General features: G+C 47.6%; 1 protein-coding gene across 6 annotated transcripts in view; it reads left to right on the top strand.

Moving 5' to 3' along the window:
- Positions 1-21933, top strand: part of DICER1 (dicer 1, ribonuclease III) — a 69614-nt gene that overhangs the window by 30889 nt on the left and 16792 nt on the right. For all 6 annotated transcript variants that reach the window (XM_080671001.1, XM_080670999.1, XM_080670997.1 and 3 more), the window contains 15 exons: positions 47-215; positions 3487-3959; positions 10532-10664; positions 12017-12259; positions 12948-13102; positions 14351-14483; positions 15132-15207; positions 15801-15940; positions 16676-16855; positions 17075-17288; positions 17459-17612; positions 18499-18681; positions 18911-19016; positions 19790-19965; positions 20751-21531. In XM_080671001.1, the coding sequence (XP_080527127.1) occupies positions 47-215; positions 3487-3959; positions 10532-10664; positions 12017-12259; positions 12948-13102; positions 14351-14483; positions 15132-15207; positions 15801-15940; positions 16676-16855; positions 17075-17288; positions 17459-17612; positions 18499-18681; positions 18911-19016; positions 19790-19965; positions 20751-21531 (3316 nt within the window). The remainder of the gene's footprint in view (positions 1-46; positions 216-3486; positions 3960-10531; positions 10665-12016; positions 12260-12947; positions 13103-14350; positions 14484-15131; positions 15208-15800; positions 15941-16675; positions 16856-17074; positions 17289-17458; positions 17613-18498; positions 18682-18910; positions 19017-19789; positions 19966-20750; positions 21532-21933) is intronic.

The following is a 21933-nucleotide window of genomic DNA, read 5'->3' as shown; positions in this document are numbered from 1 at the left end:
AGTGCATTTACTGTAGTACTGACAACTTCTGTTCCTCATGTTAAAGATACACTTCTCAGCCATATGAGATTGTGGTGGACTGTGGACCGTTTATGGACAGAAGTGGGCTTTATGAGAGACTGCTGATGGAATTAGAGGAAGCACTTAATTTTGTCAATGACTGTAATATATCTGCACATTCAAAAGAAAGAGATTCTACTTTAATTTCTAAACAGGTGAGCATATGCAAAGTAAGTATAGAACATATAATAAAAGGCTTCTGTTTTTAGTATTGAAATGAAAATATGCTTCTAATGAGGATAGTTTCTATACCTTTTAATTTAAGGCCTTAACCTTATCTCTTTAGACATATATCAGACACATATTGGGTTGAGTTTACTATTACCCAACAGACATTTCTATTAAGTATAGACCTCCCTGATATAAGAGATGACTTAGGATGTTCATGTCATGGCTATTTGAATAAAAGGAATGAGTCCAGTTTTCTTATTTCTTGGTCAGATGAGTTAGTACCTGCTCAGACCCTTTGGATAAACAAATTCTTCTCCTGTTGCCTTGTGTGTAACTGGATATGAGCTCGTCATCTCTGAATGGGATCCAGCTTTGAGAAGAGATCCCTTAGGATAATGGTTCTCAAAGTAGGGACGCCAGACCAGCATCATCGGCACCCCCTGGAACTTGTTAGATAGGCACATTATGGGCTCACCCTTGACCTGCGGAATCTACAACGGGGGGTGGGTCCAGCTGGCTGAGGTTGACAGGCTGTCCGGTTAGCCTGATGCATTAAAACTTGAGAACCAGAGAGAAATCAAGATGGCGGCATAGGTAAGCACCTAAACTACTGCCTCGCACAACAATTTCAAAACTACAACTAAAAGACAGAACGGACACCACCCAGAACCACAGGAAAGCTGGCTGAGTGAAAATTCTACAACTAGAAGGAAAGAGAAAAGCTCACAGAGAATTGGAGGTATGGCAAAGGGTCTTTGTGCGCGCAGAGAGGAAGGGCAGCTGAGAGCCTGGCTGACTTTCTCTGGCGGAAGGGGGAAGGAAGCCCCCGACCGCACTGAACCCAAGTTCTGACTGCACTGAACCCCAGTTCCAGGCGAGCCCCTGGGGACCCACGCTCTTACGGGGGGAATCTGGACTCTCGGGCGGAGACTCGGGAGCCGGGGAAGGCAGAGGTCTGAAGGCGCGCGTGTGCGCGTAAGGGCAAGGCTGACGGGAAGCCAAGACTGTCTGCTCCGCCCTGAGACTCCACCCCATCCAAGCTGAGCACAGAGGCTATTGCAATTTGGCAAGTCTAATCCTATAAGGCTGTCTCCAGCACCGAACTTCTCCCAGCATAGACACAGCTAATCCTTAAAGCTAACTGGCCTGGAGGTCAATTCCTCCCAGTGATACCAACAACAATCAAGACTTAACTACAACAAGGCTGTACACACAGTCCACAAAGGGGTGCACCAAGAGTGTCCACCTCAGGTTAACTGGGGAGGCCGACCCACTGGGCCATATAGGAAACCTAGCACACAAATCTACCCTACCAACTCAGGGAAGCAGTGAAAATGCGGCGTCAAAGAAACAGATCACAAACGAAAGAAATGGAGGAAAACAAACGACTGGATATAGAATTCAAAACCACGGTTATAAGGCTTTTCAAGAATATCCTAGAAAAGGCTGATAAATATAACAAGACCCTCAAAGATATGAAAAAGGACCCACTAGAAATTAAACATACACTGACTGAAATAAAAAATATTATACAGAGACCCAAAAACAGACTAGAGGAACACAAGAATCAAGTCAAAGAATTGAAATACAAAGAAGCAAAAAACACTCAACCGAAAAAGCAAAAAGCAAAAAAAAAAATCCAAAAAGTTGAAGATAGTGTAAGAAGACTCTGGGACAACTTCAAGCTTACCAACATTGGAATTATGGGGGTGCCAGAAGAAGAGAGAGAGCAAGATACTGAAAACCTATTTGAAGAAATAATGACCGAAAACTTCCCCACCTGGTGAAAGAAATAGACTTACAAGTCCAGGAAGCGCACAGAACCCCAAACAAAAGGAATCCAAAGAGGACCACACCGAGACACATCATAATTAAAATGCCAAGAGCAAAAGACAAAGAGAGAATATTAAAAGCATCAAGAGAAAAACAGTTACCTACAAGGGAGCACCCATACGACTGTCAGCTGATTTCTCAACAGAAACTATGCAGGCCAGACGGGAGTGGCAAGAAATTTTCAATGTGATGAATAGCAAGAACCTACAACCAAGATTACTCTACCCAGCAAAGCTATCATTCAGAATTGAAGGTCAGATAAAGAGCTTCACAGATAAGAAAAAGCTAAAGGAGTTCATCACCACCAAACCAGTATTATATGAAATGCTGAAAGGTATTCTTAAGAGGAAGAAGAAAAAAGTAAAGAGAAAAATTATGAACAACAAATACATATCTATCAACAAGTGAACCTAAAAATCAAGTGAATTAAAAACCTGAGGAACAGAATAATCTGGTGAATATAATAGAATCAGGGGCATAGAAAGGGAGTGGACTGATAACTCTCAGGGGGAAAGGGGTATGGGGGGGTTCAGGAAGAGACTGGACAAAAATCATACACCTATGGATGAGGACAGTGCGGGGGAGGTAAGGGCAGAAGGTGGGGTGGGAACCGGGTGGAGGGGAGCTATGGGGGGAAAAAGAAACAATTGTAATAATCTGAATAAAGATTTATTAAACCAAAAACAAAAACAAAAAAAACTTGAGAACCATTGTTCTAGGACTTTGCAACAGTTCACAAGTGCTAACACTGTGTGGCTTCTGCATCTTAATTTCTCTCTTGCTGATTTTTTCTGAAGCAGCAATGCCCAGACTCTCCTTAGCCCTCGAATTTTCACTAAGTCTGTGTTCACCCCAGTCTGTCTTGTACTCGCCTGTGGAAGGTTCCTCAGTCACTTGCTGTGGATTGACATTCTGCTCTGAGCTAGGGTTGTAAGGTGTGGCTCCCTGCGCATAAAGTTAAAGGAAAATGGTCTTGCTCTTTGGTACCTAAAATAAGATGACTCCACTATGGAATTCCTTGTATAGTTACCTGGAAATAAGTGACTCAGTTGTCCTTCTAACTAATCAGAGATCTAAAATGAAGTTTTATTATCTTTATACAATTGCATCTTTTAATATCTATTATTTGATTATTTTTGTTGGGAAAAACAAAATAATGGTTTGTGTGTGTGTGTGTGTATGTGTGTGTATGTGTGTGTGTGTGTGTGTGTGTGTGTGTGTGTGTGTGTGTGAAAAAGTAGAGCTTGGAAAGACGATAGGCCCTGGCCCCAGCCGAGGGCATTGACCTCAGTGTTCACGTGAACATGTGGGGTACACTTACTTTGATGGGCAGGTTGAAGATAACGTAAACCCCAGTTCACCCTCATAGGGAACGGCTACATGACGGTTGCGTAACGTTTGTCTCTTTACGTTCGTTTGCAGATTCTGGCAGACTGTCGTGCGGTGTTGGTGGTTCTGGGCCCCTGGTGTGCAGATAAGGTCGCCGGCATGATGGTCAGAGAACTGCAGAAACACATCAAACACGAGCAAGAGGAGCTGCACAGGAAATTCCTGCTGTTCACGGACACTTTCCTGCGGAAAATCCACGCCCTGTGTGAGGAGCACTTCTCGCCTGCCTCCCTGGACCTGAAGTTTGTGACTCCCAAGGTGATAAAACTGCTGGAAATCCTCCGCAAATACAAACCATACGAGCGACAGCAGTTCGAGAGCGTGGAGTGGTACAATAACAGGAACCAGGACGACTATGTGTCCTGGAGCGACTCTGAGGATGAGGACGAGGATGAAGAAATTGAAGAAAAGGAGAAGCCAGAGACCAATTTCCCTTCTCCGTTCACCAATATTTTATGCGGCATTATCTTCGTGGAGAGAAGATACACGGCAGTTGTCTTAAACAGGTAGGGCTCTGCGTTAACGTGTTCCCCAGAGCGGAGCCAGGCAGCGTGTTGTTCCGTGAGGCTCTGCGAGGATGGCGTCGGAGCTGCAGGGGTGACGGAAGCGTCCCCCTGGCACCATTGCCGCGGCTTGCTCACCTCAGTGCCCGGCAGGGTTGGCAGGGGGCCTGTGTGCCCAGTAGCTTTCCCAAAAGGCCCGATTTCCCAGCCCTGAGGTTGTCTCTGAAGGGGTGCGAACCCCCGCTAACCCCCCCGCAGTGGAGGGCAAGGATAGAAGAGTGAAGTTAAAGCAAAGCCTTTCTCGTTTGGTCTTCAGTTGTTAGCGCCAGTCCAGATATTTCTTTTTACTTATTTTTATTTTATTTTATTTTATTGATTTTTTACAGAGAGGAAGGGAGAGGGATAGAGAGTTAGAAACATCGATGAGAGAGAAACATCGATCAGCTGCCTCCTGCACACCCCCCACTGGGGATGTGCCCGCAACCAAGGTACATGCCCTTGACCAGAATCGAACCCGGGACCTTTCAGTCCGCAGGCCGACGCTCCATCCACTGAGCCAAGCCGGTTTTGGCGAGTCCAGATACTTCTTGTTCTGTGCCGATGTGTTAGGCGTGGTGTTAAGCATTCCACAGCAAGCTTCGTCTCGAAGCTAATCTTTGGGTAAATGTCGTCTCTGGATTTTGTTGTGGCTGATTTTTTTATGTTAGCTTTTTTACCCCTTAAGTGTTAGTTCAAGTTTTCAGTGGAAAAGGTCTAGAACAACTGGATTCACAATTTGGGTTAGTTCGTAGACTGTATATTAAATTTCCTGCATCAGGGGAGAGTGAGATGTTAGGGAAACATTTGGAGAAAATTGGCAGAGGAGACGGCGGGTCCCCACCCCGCGCCCGCCTCAGGAGCAGCTGATCTCTCCTGACGCACACCGCGGGAGCTGGCTTCCGGTTTGTGTCCGACGGTCACCTCAGGGCGAGTTCTCTTGTTTGTGGGCCGATGCTTTATGTGTAAGGGCCAGGTTCTCCCTTGGTGCTTCAGGCAGCCTGCTTTCTGTGACATCCATTAATTGGCCAAAGCTGATCCCTACGGCCTTTCCTGCAAGTAGTGATCTCTGAGGAGAAATTAAGCTTTGTTTCCTGAGGTAGTTTCGGATTTTTTTCCTTCTAAACTGCTTTTGACTGGTTTGGGATTTTTGAGAACGTAGTTGAGTAACGAGAAATTGGGCCCTGGGGCCGCCGTCTGGCAATTTTCACCGTCATTGGGCCTGATCCCTGTGACGAACACGCAGCCGAGCAACGTCGGGAGCGAACTGCACCGAAAGCCGGAGCTGAAGGTTGGGAAGGGACTCGCTGACTGCCTAATCCAGCCCCTGACTGTTGTGAGAAAGAGGAAGGGCCGCGGAGGAAAGGGGTTTGCCCGAGTTAAACTGCTGGTCGGTGACAGACAGGGCCAGGAGCGGACATCCTGCTCCCGGGCTCCAGCTCCCTCTGCAGTCACCGGCCCCGGGGCGTCACAGACCGGAACGGGCTGCGCTCTGCTGGCTCTGCGGCGGGAAGGCTGCCAGGAGGCCGGCCGGCCGGCTGTTGGGATCAGATGGGAGAAAGGCATTTCAGCGTCAGGAGGGTTTGCTGTTGGCACAGTTCTGAGCCTGGTTACAGACACAGGCCCCGCCCCCCTTGCAGGATGGTTTAAGAATTAAGTTTTCTGGGGCTTGGAGAGAAGAAATGGGGCTGTTTTCTTCCTTGCGGCCTCCTCTGCGTGTGTTTTTAAATGTGGAGACGGGCAGGTCTCATTGCAGGAGCATTACCCTGAGAAGGGTTATTGGAAACCAGTTGTTGCTTCCTCTTGACTGGAGGATCAGAGTCATTGTGATCAACTCTCATAAAATGTGGCTGGCATTCAGTGGTGGATGATGAATCAAGAGCGATTTGAGGGTTGACTTTATGGGCAGCTAATTGAATATACAATAGAGGTCTTGTTCCCGTTTTTTAATAAGCTTAGAAAAATTTCCTGAGCTCCAGAGCCTTTCCTTCCATCAGCCTCACGGGAGGAAAAGCCCCTTCGTCAGTGAACAGCTTCCGGGGGGTGTAAGCTATTGTAATACACGGCAGCTTTCCCCTCTCCTGATGAGCAAAATACATCACAGCCGCTTCTGTGTACAAAGGAGGGCTATGCACAGTCTTGGGCTTATCGTTCTCCTTTTGCCTTATACATAGGGCTTTAGGGTTTATAATTTATCTTGGTACATCTGTATTTTTCAGCTTCACAACACGTCATGAGGGGAAGGTAGATAATGTTATAGCCGAGGAAAGTGAGACCCGGTCAGTGACTCCCAAAATGACACTGATAGGAAGTGCAGAGAACGGCTTCCCTTTCTAAGTCCAGCGCTCTCTTCCCATGTGAGCACCAGAATGAATAGCCTAGTGTCAGCTTACAGCCTCATAAACAGACAGGAGTCCAACCGGTTCAATAACTGCAAGCGGGCCAACAGGAGAACCGAGGCCTGTTACCCAGCGCTCCTGTGTTCCTTTGATGTGCCGCCGCCTCTTGTGCTGTAACTTCCTAATACTGGGTGACATTGGACAAACCTGGGTTCACCCCCCCCCCGACTTCCCTGATAACCTTCTGTCTACAGAAAAGTTTACAAAGACAGTGCAGAGCCCCCTGTACCACTCCCTCCCCCCAGCTGTCCCCCTCTGACGCTATTAACATCTTACGTTACCATGGTACATTTGTCACAGCCCAGAAGCTGACATTGGTGTGTTACTGTGAACTAAACTCCAGACTTTATTTGAATTTCACCAGTTTTCCTGTGACCATCCTCTTTTTAATGCATTTACTTGTTACGTCTCCCCAGTCTCTGGTCTGTTACCGTTTCTCAGTCTTTCCTTGTTTTGGATGACCTTGGCCGTCTGGAGGAGTCAGTCCAGTCGGGCATTTTGTAGAATGCCTCTCAGTTTGAATTTGTCTAACGTTTTTCTCAGGGTTAGACTGGGGTTTTAGGGTGTGGAAGAACACCCCAGAGGTGAAGTGCCCTTCCCATGGTGTTAGGGTTCGTGGCGTCAGCGTGAAGCATCGCAGGTGATGTTAGACTTGATCACCTGGCTCCCTGGTGTTTGCTGGCCTCTCCGCCATAGTCAGTCTTTGGCCCTTTTCTCCCTTGATTCTTTGGAAGCAAGCCACCTCGTCCAGTTTATCCTGGGAGGCGGGGCTAAGCTCCGTTCCCGAGAGGGGCTTCTCTGTCAGCTACTGGCATTCTCTGTAAGGAAAGCGGGTCCCTGTCCTCCTGTTTGCCTGTGTGTATTCATTGAATCCGCATGGACTCAGGTTGGTTTATTTTCTGCTTCGGGTTGTAACCTAATAAGGTTATTCATTTCGTTGCTCACATGGTCCACGTCTATGGGGTTGGCTCCTGTGTTCCTTTGATGTGCCTCTTCCTCTTGTGTCTGAGCACAGCCTTATGGTCTGATGCTACTCGGTGCCCAGCTCTTGTCCTGTCCCTGCGTTACCTGCAGAACAGCCATTCCCCCAGGGAGCTCTGGCTCCTTTTATTCTGCCCACTTTGCAGAGGTGTATTTTGTGAAGGTTCCTTCATGCCTCAGCTTCTTCATCTGTGAAATAGTAGCAATAGCTCTCTCTCCTATTGGACACTGTGTGTAAAAATGGCTGTTTTCTCACCTGACACACAGTAGGTGCTAATTCCTCGTGCTCTTCGTGCATGCACTTGGGGAATACAGTGTCAGTGTGTTACAACTATCAGTGATTGTGTTTTTGGTAAGATCTTACAGGAGTTACATTTTATTTTCTCACTTCGATTGATAAGAAAATATAAAGAGTAAGGATAGTATTAAAGGCACTAGAGGCCCGGTGCACGAAAATTCATGCACTCGGGGAGGGGGGTCCTTCAGCCCGGCCTGCGCCCTCTCGCAGTCCGGGACCCCTTGGGGGATATCTGACTGACGGCTTCGGCCTGCTCCCCGTGAGCAGCGGGCCTAAGCGTCAGTTGGACATCTTTAGCGCTGCCACGGAGGCAGGAAAGGCTCCTGCCATCGCCACTGCGCTGGCCAGCCATGAGCTGGCTTCTGGCTGAGCGGCGCTCCCCCTGTGGAAGCGCACTGACCACAGGGGCAGCTCCTGTGTTGAGTGTCTACCCCCTGGTGGTCAGTATGTGTCATAGCAATCGGTCATTCGGCTGTTGGGGTCAATTTGCATGTTACCCTTTTATTTTTATTTTATTTTTTAAAATATATTTTATTGATTTTAGAGAGGAAGGAAGAGGGAGAGAGAGACAGAAACATCAACGATGAGAGAGAATCATTGATCGCCTGCCTCCCGCATGCCCCCCACTGGGGATCGAGCCCACAACCCAGGCATGTGCCCTTGGCTGGAATCGAACCTGGCAGCCAGGGCGCATGTTACCCTTTTATATAGGATTGTTGATAACATATTTCAGTACCTGGCAGACATTTCAGGTGATGTGTTTATATCTTTGAGTTTTCCCCCTTTGGCTGTCTGTAAATTAGCCTGTTCAGTCAAATCAGCAGTACATCTCCTGGTTTTCAGAATGTAGCCTGCCTGCGTGGTTCTTGTTTTGGGCTATGCTGCCTCCACTGTAATTGGGTAGGCAGCGTGCTTTTGCACACAGGGTGGCGTTTGCACAGCCAGTGCCCGCTGTGGTGAGGGAGGGGCAGAGGTGGAAGCATCCAGAAACTCTTTGTTTGGATAGTAAGTATGTCTGTCAGATATAGTGCAACAGTAACGACCTCTAAGATTCATTTTGTTAATTGTCAATTTTCATGGAATTTTACAAAAACATTGGTCTCGGATGGATTTGAAATTACAACAATAACCAGTTTGCTGTAGATAGTTTGAGAAGCTCTGAGCACTGGAGGGCAGCGTAGTTGACCACACAGCTTGCTGGTGGGACGATGCGCATAGACTCAGCAGAGCACTCCCAGTTCTCCCGGAAATCTCTGCAGCTGGTCTGGCTGGCCGGCTCCTGCAGTAGCGGCCCTGTGTCGTTGCTCCGAAACCCACGGCTTCGTCTTGGGCAACTTACGGAGAGAGAAATATGTGTTCTCTCTCTAGCCTTCCCGCCGAGGCATAGGGCCTTTAATTATTGCGCGCAGGAGAGTTTGTTTATTAATGTGCACGCGGTGTCTCCTGTTCTCCGCAGCATCGAGGACAGTCCTTAGGAGAAATGACCCACTCCCAGTGCCTCCGCCCCTCCGCATGGAGGCTGCCAGGCTGGCCGCCTGAGAAGTAAAGCACCGTCTCCGCCTACTTGGGAGTTCCTTGAAATGCACTGTTTTCACCTCTCTTGCATTCTCAGCGGTGCTTGCTTACATAAGCTTCAATTTGGAAGTTCCTGTTTCCAAGACAATGTCGTATTTTAGCTGTGGGTCTGCTATTTGTGCATGTGGCCTTGCTTTCTGTTACAGATGTCATCAGTTTGTTGTAAGAACTAAACAAAGCTTGAATGCCCTAAGGACGTTTCTGATTCTGAACGTGTTCAGTGCCAGGATTGTGGGCAGGCTCCCAGGCTGACCTGGGCATGCCAGGCTGTGCTGATGGGGAGGCAGCGGGATATTTTAGATGGCCACTCAGAGTTTCTTCCAGCTCTTTGATATTAGTCTGTTTCATGTATTTAGAAAAGGAAGAAAAGAATGGTTTGACTTAAAAATGCAATTTTCTATTAGGAATTTGTGCTATGTTGTATGACTTCAGAAGAACCATGTGGAACCACTTACGTCAGGTGTGGAACCATTTATCCTGTGTGCTGAGTTTTGAATGTGGATATTTCCAAAATAGCTGTAATGGCCATGCTAACTGTTCACCTTCTGTACGTGTAATGTGATCTCCGCCTGCAGCTCTTCCCTGTCCCCGCTAGAAGGCCGGCCCGAGGTGATGGGCACCTGGGGTGAACGCGAGGAACAGGCCAGGTCGCGTTCTCTCCTCCGAGGGTGGGATGCGGCCTGGATGCTGTGCCCAGGCCCAGTGTCTGTCCTGCAGAGCGGTGGTCGGTGCCCGGGGCCGGGCCGGGGGCCTGGGGAGGCAGGTGTTCTCTCCCTGGAGCTCTGCTCTCGGGTGCAGGGTGCTGGGGGGAGACGGAAGCCCCGCCAGGCCGCTTTCCGCACGCAGCGGGGCGGCTCAGGCTCCTTAGCTGCAGAGCTTCCCGCTTGGCGCAGGGGGCGTGCGCGTGGCCACAGGCACCAGGGCATGGCTGCTGCCCCAGGTGTGCCAGCGCGAGGAATTGCTGTCTCCGCCTGCTCTGGCTCTGTCCCTTCCGGCCACATTTCTGTGAAGTCATCACTCCAGTGAGGGAGTTTGAGGCAGTGTGACCGCTGTGTCCATCAGGCCCCGCCGGCCTCAGCCCTGAGGCCGTGTTACTAGCGTTGGGCCCACAGACGTGCTCAGTGAGGAGTGAGGGCTTGCTGTTTCAGCTACTGGGGAGGACGCCGTTCTGTTAGGCATGTTGGCAAAAAAGACGCGCATTTCCATTTTAAGGGAGACCTTACAAACAAGGTCTAAATTTTCCCCCTCACCAACGCTTAACTTCAAAATGTATATAATTTTCTCAGATTGATAAAGGAAGCTGGCAAACAGGACCCAGAGCTGGCTTACATCAGCAGCAACTTCATAACTGGACACGGCATCGGGAAGAACCAGCCTCGCAACAAACAGATGGAGGCCGAATTCAGGAAGCAGGAAGAGGTGACTTACGTTAAAATAACTACGGTGACAGTTCTCAGAACACACACGACACACTCGGCCCGTAGGCACCCCTTCCTCACGCCTCAGGCTTTTCCTGGAAGGCAGAACGCTTGTCCACATAGGACTTCTCCTGAGGTGGTAGTGTAGTGGTTCATAAACTCAGAGTTAGAGCTGCCCTGGCAAACCAGTTTTGTGTCTTATTTGTTGTCAACCATTTCACTTCCCTTTGTCGACCCGATGGCACACGACTCGGTTTCACAGGAAATGGCGTGCGTAGCCGTCCCCCCTGTGACTCAGATGGCTGAAGCAACAAATGAGAGCTTTTCCTGGAATGGTTTGGTTTTGTTTTCCAGAAAGATTTTGGCTTCGTTTTTTCATACTTTTTAAGATTTTAATACAGGAAATAGCGTTGTAAAGGTGCGAAAGCCTAACATAGTATTCTGGCTCGCAAACAAAACATTTTTATTTAAAGTTTGTTACTTAACCTAAAAGTAGCAGAATAACTCACCTTGATGCCGTTTTCTACGTCATAGCTTTTTGATGATATTCCATTTGGGGAGTCCGATGGCCAGAGGCTGATAGATCTGTCTAAAACCCAGTTTACTTTATTGTTTAACTTACTCTGAATTGGGAAGTGGTGTTATTTTAAATCTAGGAAGAAAAAGGTTTTCACTTTATTTTTTAACTAGAGGCCCGATGCACGGAATTCGTGCAGGGGCTTGGCCCTCGCAGCCCCGGCTGCCTCGTCCGGCCCTCACATCCCCAGCTTCGTCTGGAAGCTCATCCAGACAGTTGTCCGGACGGTTGTTCTGCTGTTCGGTCTAATTAGCATACTAGCTCTTTATTATATAGGACTCTAATTTCTGCATGATTCCAGAAAATAAAGAATGCCTTGCTTGTAATTTCATCTGATTTAGGGATTTTAGTGAATTTTGACATCTTTGGAGGGATGTTGGCACAGTCTCAGGCATGTTATCATTGTGGGGGGTCAGAATGTCAACAGGACTCGAGAAGTGGATTCATTGGGTCACTTGGTTGGCCGGATTCTTTGTGTTCGTTAAAGAGCCAGCCCCTTCACCCTGAGGCTTCCTCTGATTTGTGCATGGACACTCCTGTAAAGTTGAAAGACACTGATTTCTCAAGTCATCTTCAGTTGAAAACTATTGTTAAATCAGAATTTCTTTGCCCCTGTGTTCATGCAGCATGAATTTTGTTGTATGTCATCTTCCTTAGCTTGGCCTTAAACATTTAGCGTGCCCAGAGTATATGTCAGAAATGACGGTAATCACTTTTACTACATTTTTTGGGGAAAATTTTTTAGAATTGCTTTTATTTGGTGGATTTTTTTTCAGGTACTTAGGAAATTTCGAGCACATGAGACCAACCTGCTTATTGCAACAAGTATTGTGGAAGAGGGTGTTGATATACCAAAATGCAACTTGGTGGTCCGTTTTGATTTACCCACAGAGTATCGATCCTATGTTCAATCTAAGGGAAGAGCAAGGGCCCCAATCTCCAATTATATCATGTTAGCAGATACGGACAAAATCAAAGGTTTTGAAGAGGACCTTAAAACGTACAAAGCTATTGAAAAGGTAAGGTCCAAAAATTAAAGCTATTTCTGTGTGCATAGAAATGGATAAAAACAGAGTTATCCACACAGAATGGCCTCCATCGGCATTTGCAGTGTGTACATAAGAAAGTTGAACATAAGGGTGAGGCAAAAGTAGGTTTACAGTTGTTTGTATGGAAAATAATACAGTAATTAATAAATTACAACTTAAGAATAAACTGTTTTGTGTACTCACAACTGTAAGCCTACTTTTGCCCCACCCTGTAATTGCAAAGAGCCAGCAGCATTTTATAAAGCGCTGGAAAGCTGACAATATAATAGTGAGAATGGTCATGTGGATTATTCAGGAAGAATGCCTGGAACGCATACTGTTAGTGTGGACAGTGTGGTGACAGTTGATGTTTGAGTTCTGGAGTGATTTAAGAATGATATTGCTCCTCTACTAATGAAGGAGACTGTTGTTTGTGTGTGTGTGTGTGCGTGCAGTAAATTGTAAGCCTGTACCTTTATGATGAGTGTCTCCTGTGATCGATTCTGGAAGGATGCGTTGGGAGAAACGGTCTGCAGCAGGTGACTTGGGAGTATTGAAGGGTGTTTGGAAGAGAGCAGTTTCCTGTCAGTGGACCTTTGCTGTAGGGACAGAGGTGGACAGCACACATCTGGCAAAGAAGGCGTTGGTATCCTCACAGATTCTGTTTTAAAATGTTCAGATCTTGAGAAACAAATGCTCCAAGTCAGTTGACACTGGGGAGACTGACATCGAGCCTGTGGTGGACGATGACGACGTGTTCCCGCCGTACGTGCTGAGGCCCGATGACGGGGGTCCACGCGTCACAATCAACACGGCCATTGGACACATCAATAGGTACGCCTGAGCTCATTGGCGTGGAGGTCTCTGAGGATTGCAGGTTTCCGTCTACACCTGTAAGGACTGCGTTGTTTACCTTCTGCAAACAGGGACCAATCTGTCCACGTGTGGCTTGTAATATTTTGATAAGAGAAAAATATGAAGTTGCTTTTTCCCATTCATTCTTCTTTTTGGTCAAGAGGCCAAAACAGTATTGCGCAGTGAAAATGTTTAGTTCCCATTGACAAGGTTGACAGAATGAAGGTGTGCTTATTTTAATTAGATTTCATTTTATAATGCTCACTAATACTTTTCTGAATTCTGAAATTTACTGTTTTGTGCCACAAATATTGGGAGATATTGAAAATTTCATCTGCAACAATTTAAGATGATGACAGATTAACTTGGATAGTTGAGTGTGTTCTAATTTACTTTGTCCTGAGTTGGTAATAACATTTCTAAGAACGAAGAAAAGAGATACATGCCTAGGTTATGTATCAGGACAAATTCTATGCAGAGGTCAGACACAGGAGCAGCCAGCATAAGATTTTCTTTTCAGCCTTTTATTTTGAAATAAATTCAAACTTTAAAATGTTGTAAGAATACTAGGAAGAACTCCCATGCCCCTCACCCGGAGAGGTCTGTCGGAGTTTCGCGGGGTGTGCTTGGTAGGGGAAGAACCCATCGAGGGCCGTGGCTTGTCTGTGGTTCTCATCGCCTCTTGTCTCCTCCAGCCTGGAACTGTCCTTCAGGCTTCCGGGGCCTCAGTGGCCCTGCAGCTTTTGGAGGTCACAGGCCAGTCACTTGGTGGCCTGTTCTCAATGTGGGTTCGTCTGGCAAATGTGAGATAGTTAGGAACAAACGCTGGCAATGTGTTCTCTTCACAGAGTCGGAACATTTTCTGCTCTGTCCAGCATGGTAGTAGTCACTGGACATACGTGACTATTTAAATCCAAATTTCAGTTTTAATTAAAAAGAATAAGATAGGAAGTTTAGCTGCCCGGCTGCCCTCTCCACCTTTCAGGGGCTCCGTGGCTGCCTGGTGGACAGTGCCCTTACAGAGCAGCGTGCAGAAAGTCTGTTAGGCACACTGTCCCTTCCTGTGGACAGTGAAGCGATGAGGCTCCAGCTCCACACGTAAATGCCACTCCAGGAGAGGGGAAGCGGGACATGAGAAGTCACACCTGAGCACGTGAATGTCAGTGCACATGTTCTCATCTGTTTCTCAGTTGTAGGCTCAGCATCAGAATGTCTTTTTCTTCCCAGGTACTGCGCTAGATTACCAAGTGACCCGTTCACTCACCTGGCTCCGAAATGCAGGACCCGAGAGCTGCCCGATGGGACTTTCTGTTCCACTCTGTACCTGCCAATTAACTCACCTCTTCGAGCCTCCATTGTCGTAAGTTTAGAAAAAGAAATGCTGTGCCTTAAGTATCACTGCAAACTCACAGACGCGTGGGACTGGAGTATGTGACCTCTGAAGGCTCCTCTAAGACCTGACTTGTGTCGACATTCCTGGCGGAACCATTCAGCTGTGGCCGAGAGACGCACAGTGACCCGAATTGGAAGCTGTAATTGGGCTGCTCTGTTGCTCTCTTGACTTGAGAATCCGTCTTTGCGTAACGGCTGTCTGTCCTTGGTCCAGTGCTCATTTCCAGATATTCGAAGATGACTAATTTCTACTGCACATTAAAAGGGTTCAGAACTATTACGGTGTATTTTGTAGTCACATCTTGATATATCTTTATTTCATTGGCTACATGTTTGTAGATTAATGAAAATAAAATATATTAAAATTTAAATTCACCAAAAATTGTCAAATCTTAGTTATAATTTATCCAGTTTTTCCTGGGAAAGATTTTTAAAGTTGGCTATTTTAGATGGAGAGTAGAATTTTTTAAACTTGTGACATTTTTCAAAATAAAGTACTTTCCTCTGGTAAATTTCAACTTGAAAGGTATTGGGGCAGAAGTTTTGTAGATATTTTAGGTGTTAATGATAACATAGCTACGTGCATATACAACGGAAATGTTTCTTGTACTTTCAGGGTCCCCCAATGAGCTGTATACGATTGGCTGAAAGAGTTGTAGCTCTTATTTGCTGTGAAAAACTGCACAAAATTGGTAAGCATTTGAAAAGCACGTGCAAATAAAATAAAGTTAAAAACATTGTAAAGCAAGAGCATGTCAAGGACTTGATGCCAGTGGGTCGACGGGTTTGTGGAGCCGTGAGCTGTGCGGGGCCCGGGTGTGACGGGGACACAGCCCGAGGTCTGTGCGGGGCGAGGTTTGGTTTCCCACCGCTGAGCTGCAGACAACTGTCCTTTTTGGCTTTCTTTACGGACCCCTTTTAGACACACAAAGGTTCTCCTATGCTGCTGGACCACGGATGTTTGCACTTTAACCTCAGTCTCTCATGTTAATCCATGTTAGTGTACAGATTAATCCACTTTCTGAAAAACGGCACGACTTGATCTCCATGACTTTCGTAAAGTGACGACAGTGTGCTCTTCCTCTTCAGATGTTTTGTGTGTGAAATCCTGCTCCTATTGAATACATGGATTCAGCGTAGACTTTGCCTTAAGTATCACACAGTTCGATTGCGTTTTTATTAGGAGCAAAGATGCTTTAGTTGTCATTACTCTTCCTCTGCATTATTGACTGACTAGGGAGGCAACGTCTGTATTGTGTACGTCAATTCTCCTTACATTTCGTAGGTGAACTGGATGACCATTTGATGCCAGTTGGGAAAGAAACTGTTAAATATGAAGAAGAGCTTGATTTGCATGACGAAGAAGAGACCAGTGTCCCAGGCCGACCAGGTTCCACAAAGCGAAGACAGTGCTACCCCAAAGCAGTTAGTATTGGTTAGAGCCGAACGAAAATCTGGCCTTTGCCGCTTTCTCTTCTGCTGCATCAAATCCCAGCTCCTCTGCTTGGCTTCCCAGACCCCTGTCATCTGGCCCCCTCTGGGCCTCCGCTGCCTCCCCCACCGCACCTTCTCTCGGATCTGCCCCTGCGCACAGGGTTCTAGGCCTCACCTGTCAGGTTCTATCCAGAATAAGTCTATTCCATTTGAAGAGGTGCTCTCTGTTTCACTCACTGCAGGGATACGATGCGTGCTTTACTTACGTGTGGGGCTAAGACAGAGAGGGTCTGTATGATAAAATAGACACGTGGAAAGAAGGGTACCGTGCAGGCTGAGGACACTGGCGGGCCTAAGTGCAGATACCGTCAGGAGTCAGGATGTGGCCTGCTAGGAGTCAGAATCCCTGCTCTCAGCGCACGTGTCCGGGTTGATGGGTGGCGGTTCATGCACGACAGCAGCCGAGTCTGACTTCTGGTTCCAGCCGTAGACTCAGCGGTGCCTTATGGGTAGGTGACTGTGGGCCTAGGATCGCAGACCTGAGAAAGGCTTATTTACTCTCCAGCGGGCTACGTAATCAGTAGGAGGTCTCGTGCCTCGGTTACTTTAGCAGCTTCTCCTCATCAGCATTTAGCAAAGCCAGGAGGACGTTTCTTTTCTTGCCAACATCTGGAAAAGAGGCCATTATATTTGAGCAGGATGCTTAGTTTTTCTTTCCAATTCTAGATTCCAGAATGTCTGAGGGATAGCTACCCCCAGCCCGATCAGCCCTGTTACCTGTATGTGATAGGAATGGTTCTCACGACCCCCTTACCTGATGAACTCAACTTCAGGAGGCGGAAGCTCTATCCCCCCGAGGACACCACAAGATGCTTTGGAATACTGACAGCCAAACCCATACCTCAGGTGAGGCGCTGCGTAATGACTATGGACGTTGGTTAGAGAGACATCGTTTCTTTCAAAAGGAAATAGGACTGCTGCTTGTGCCCTCAGGATGTTCAGTGTTTACAAGGAGCTGTCTCTTCCGTTCTCTGGTAGCGAGCATCCTTTCTCTCCTGAAGTTGAATAGTGTAAAGAAGTGAAGTAGCTGTTAACCGTGGGCGTTTTGTCTCCCTTTGTGCTAAGATCCCACACTTTCCGGTGTACACCCGCTCTGGAGAGGTCACCATATCCATCGAGCTGAAGAAGTCTGGCTTCACGCTGTCTCTCCAAATGCTCGAGTTGATTACAAGGCTCCACCAGTATATATTCTCACATATTCTTCGCCTTGAAAAGCCGGCGCTAGAATTCAAACCCACAGACGCTGACTCAGCATACTGTGTTCTACCTCTGAATGTCGGTAAGGACCCGACTCCACGGAAGGGGCGTGGGGCTTGGCAGCTGCTTTTGCACATAACACAGGAGCCTGTCACGGTGGCAGCTGTGTTAGACACCTTTGTGAATAGGGAGCTTTGTTAGTCTTTGCCGCATTGGTATTTTAACACGCTGACCGTCGTCTTCTTCCCTCAGTTAATGACTCCAGCACTCTGGACATTGACTTTAAATTCATGGAAGATATTGAGAAATCAGAAGCTCGCATAGGCATTCCCAGTACAAAGTATTCGAAAGAAACACCCTTTGTTTTTCAATTGGAAGATTACCAGGATGCAGTTATCATTCCAAGGTGCGCATTGGTGAGAGGAGCGGGCTGGCCGTGCGTGGTTTCGGAAGAGTCACTTGTGCGCGTGGGAGAGGGAGTGCGCGGTGGTTTTGGCATTGCTGTTCCCCTTCATGGTGGGTTTTCTCCCATTCCGTCCCTACAAAACAAAACCTACACCCTGTAGTTAGGAGACTTGGCTTTGTGAAGATCAGGTCATCTAACGGTGTTGACAGGCTTCTTCCTAAAACCGCCCTCCTTTTAATCCCCAGAGTCTTCTATAATTTGATCATAAATAACTTTGCTTAACATTTTTATACGGAATGATGTTATTAAGTGCAAAGGAAATAAGAAATCTGAATTTTTCTTATTTTGGACAAATGTAGGGAATGGAGGTTGTAGGCACTTTCAGAGTCGGAGCGCTGGCTCTAATGCCCTTCGCCTGATGTTTTTCTTTGTGCGCCATGTTTAGTGTTAGCTGCCATCCCGCTAGCGGGTCAGTAACGGCGCAGTAGCCCACCCCGGTGGCCGTGTGTCACGGTCGCATTAGTGATGTTCAAGTGTCTGCGCAGTTTGGGTATTGGAAGTTTCCTGTGCTGTGTAGGTTGATGGAACTAAGAGTTGCTTACTTATGCCCTTTAGCTTCGATGTGTTACCGAGGTAAAGATACTAAGAAAGTAGGGGAGGATGGTCAGGTAGGTTTGGCTCAATAGAAATGTGGGGCTTTTTTTCAAATCCACTTGAAATATATAATTTGGAATTAAAGTTTTCATTAGTGTTATTTATTTTTAACCTTTTGAACTCTTACTTTACAATCATATTTCCATTTCCATATTAAAAACAGTTGTGTTTTGAGAACAGTTGATTTAAACCACAAGTCACTAATTTTTTTTTCTTTTTTTTTTTTTTTTAGGTATCGAAATTTTGATCAACCTCATCGGTTTTATGTTGCTGATGTGTACACTGACCTTACCCCACTGAGTAAATTTCCTTCCCCCGAGTATGAAACTTTTGCAGAATATTATAAAACCAAGTACAACCTTGACCTGACCAATCTCAACCAGCCGCTGCTGGATGTGGACCACACGTCCTCCAGGTAAGTAAGGGCCGTGCTGAGGCGTTTCCAGCGCTCGGGAGGCACAGGCAGAGGCTCCCTGTACCCCGCCCCTGGGCTCCGAAGCCAGGCGCTGTGCACACAGACTGCCCGGGGTGGTCCGGGGCCTGCGGGGCAGTGAGCTCTCCGGGCGGGCAGGCGGCGCCGGTTGGAGCGTCACTGGGAGAGGGACTTGGGTCTGTTGGATAAAATTGTTTTGCCATTTTCGCAGACTTAATCTTTTGACACCTCGCCATTTGAATCAGAAAGGGAAAGCCCTTCCCCTCAGCAGTGCTGAAAAGAGGAAAGCCAAGTGGGAAAGTCTGCAGAATAAACAGGTGATGTTATCAGCATCGCTTCACATTTTTAAAGACAAGCTTGAATTTTATATTATCGGGTGAACGAAGTGACTTGTAAATATTTTGGAAATTGCCCAACCCTTAGGTTTTGTTTTGGTTTAACTGGTGTTATGTGTTGACTTTTATTTGACTTTTTTTGGCAAGTCTGAGCAGTTTAACTTTTACCTTTGGTCCATTGGTACAATTACACATGAAATCATCCTTATAAATTCTAGGATAAATCCCATTTGGCCCTCAAGGATTATTTGGAAAAAATTTTTTCACTATGTCAGTTATAGCTGACATTAGTTTCAGGTGTACAGCATAGGGGTTAGACGTTATATAACTTTACCCACGTAATCCCTTCCGTAAGTCTCACACCTCCCCGACACCACACACAGTGATTACCGTATTAGTGACTGTATTCCCTGTACTGTACTTCCCATCCCTGTGACTGTTTTGTAACCACCACTTTGTACTACCTAGTCCCTTCACCTTTTCACCCAGCCCCTCCCCCTCCTCACCTAGCAGCCATCAGTTTGGCTTATAATTGGTCCATTGACACAATTATACCATAAAGTCATCCTTACAAACCCTAGGATATACCCCATGTGGCCTTCAAGGATTTGTATAAAAATATTTTTAAAAATAAGATTTTGCTGGCACTTACGGTTTTTGTCCTTAGCCATTAGTGAAAGTGGTCTTAGATCTGCTTTCCATTCTCCTGTGTGTTTGCTGTATATTGGTGTGTTCACGCTTCTTCGTATTCACAGATCCTGGTTCCCGAACTCTGTGCTATCCACCCGATCCCAGCCTCCCTGTGGAGGAAAGCGGTCTGCCTCCCCAGCGTGCTGTACCGCCTTCACTGCCTTCTGACCGCGGAGGAGCTCCGCGCCCAGACGGCCAGCGACGCTGGCGTGGGAGTCAGATCCCTTCCTGTGGATTTTAGGTATGCCTGTTTGCGAAAGAACTGAATTAAGTCTAAACTTTAATTTTATACAAAACGCTTCTTAAAAACACAAGGATGGCCGATACGTGACATAAATGCAGCCTTTGAGTCCTAAGTGAAAAATCTGCATGTTGGGTCCTGTGTTCCTGTAATGTTACAGAGGGAGGAGAGATACTGGGATCAGAAATAGTCATCCCCCCTCCGTGATGGGAGCTGGGATGGAAACGGTCCTTGTAACCGTGCCGACACGCCACGCCTGCCTCCTCCTATAAACCTGAGTTATATTGAAAGGCAGTGCTTGGTATCTTCTTTGTCTTCATTATTCTCTCCCCACGTTATTTTCCCCCGGTGGTAAAGTCTCCGCACTCTCTGAAAATTACTGGTTCCACCACTCAAATTAATCTTGATTATCCAGTTGGCAAGACCACGTGGTTCTGGGGAGTGAGGGACTTCCGAATAGAACGGTAGGAGCTGTTGTTAGCTCCTCTTCCACGCTGGACGCTTGGGCACAGAGAGGTTATGTGACTGGCCCAAAGTTTCCCAGCTCGTTAGCCGGAGCACTGGCCCAGGCTTCAGCGTCCGGCAGCCACACTGGTACCGACGGCGCGTGCACCGTGTCCCGCTCTTCAGTGCAGTGTGCAGGCTTCTTCCTCGGGAACTGGTTTCTCTCCTAAAGCAGGAGCATAGATACGGGGATCTTCATTTATTCCGTATGCAGATTACTCTTGCTCTAAGCCTAGCCCTTTTGAAGGATCTGATGAAAAGTTATAAAACTGTCTTTGCAGATACCCCAACTTAGACTTCGGGTGGAAAAAATCTATCGACAGCAAATCTTTCATCTCAGTTGCTAACTCCTCTTCAGCGGAGCATGATAATTACTGTAAGCACAGCACACTTGCCCCTGAACATGCTGCACATCACGGTGCTAATAGACCCTCCTCTCTCGAAAGTCATCACCACATGCCTGGGACCTGCAGAGCGCTGCTCAGTGAGTCATCCGGTAAGCTCCCCATCGACGTCCCCACAGATCTCACAGCGATTAACGGGCTTGCTTACAATAGGAATCTTGCCAACGGCAGTTACGATTTAGCTAACAGAGACTTTTGCCAAGGAAATCAGCTGAGTTACTACAAGCCGGAAATACCTGTACAACCAACTACCTCATACCCCATTCAGAGCTTCTACAGTTACGAGAACCAGCGCCCGCCCAGCGATGAATGTACTCCCCTGAGTAACAAATCCCGTGACGGCAGTGCTCACACATCTACCTCAGATGGCAGCCCCGCGGGGGCCACGGTGCCTGGCACCACAGACGCTGTTGTCGTGCTCCAGGACAGGCTGGGCTCTGCGCGGAGCCCCTCTCCCGGCTACTCCTCCCGGACGCTGGGCCCGAACCCCGGACTCATTCTTCAGGCGCTGACCCTTTCGAATGCGAGTGATGGGTTTAACCTGGAGCGGCTCGAGATGCTCGGGGACTCCTTCCTCAAGCACGCCATCACCACGTATCTGTTTTGCACTTACCCTGATGCGCACGAGGGCCGCCTTTCATACATGAGAAGCAAAAAGGTAAGAGGGCCTTCTTGCACTTCGCGAGTCGGAACAGTTACCCAGTGGGCCCGGACTGGTTGCACGTGTTGGGGAGTTTCAGAGGGTCAGGAAAGCGTTAACCTCGGGCGCCCCACACCCGGCATGTGCAGCCGAAGCCTGCGGCACGCGTGCCCAGGAGCTGACACAGACCTGCTTGTCACCGATGAAGCGCTCAGGTTTGGGGCTGGCTGATCTGATGTGACTGACCTATTGATGGGCATTCAGTTCAGATGCAGCCGTCCGAGCGGTGGGCCCTGCCTCATTTAGTTGGATGAAGCGTTTACTCGGGAGGGCGCTGTCCTGGCCTACGAGGCACACACACGGGGATAAGACCTGGCTTCCCCGGGGCCCTCGTCTCCGAGGCTTAGGGAGCTGGGGAGG

The sequence above is a fragment of the Plecotus auritus genome (assembly GCF_963455305.1).
Source record: "Plecotus auritus genome assembly, chromosome: 1".
Taxonomy (NCBI): domain Eukaryota; kingdom Metazoa; phylum Chordata; class Mammalia; order Chiroptera; family Vespertilionidae; genus Plecotus; species Plecotus auritus.
This window is presented reverse-complemented; position numbering and strand designations above follow the sequence as displayed.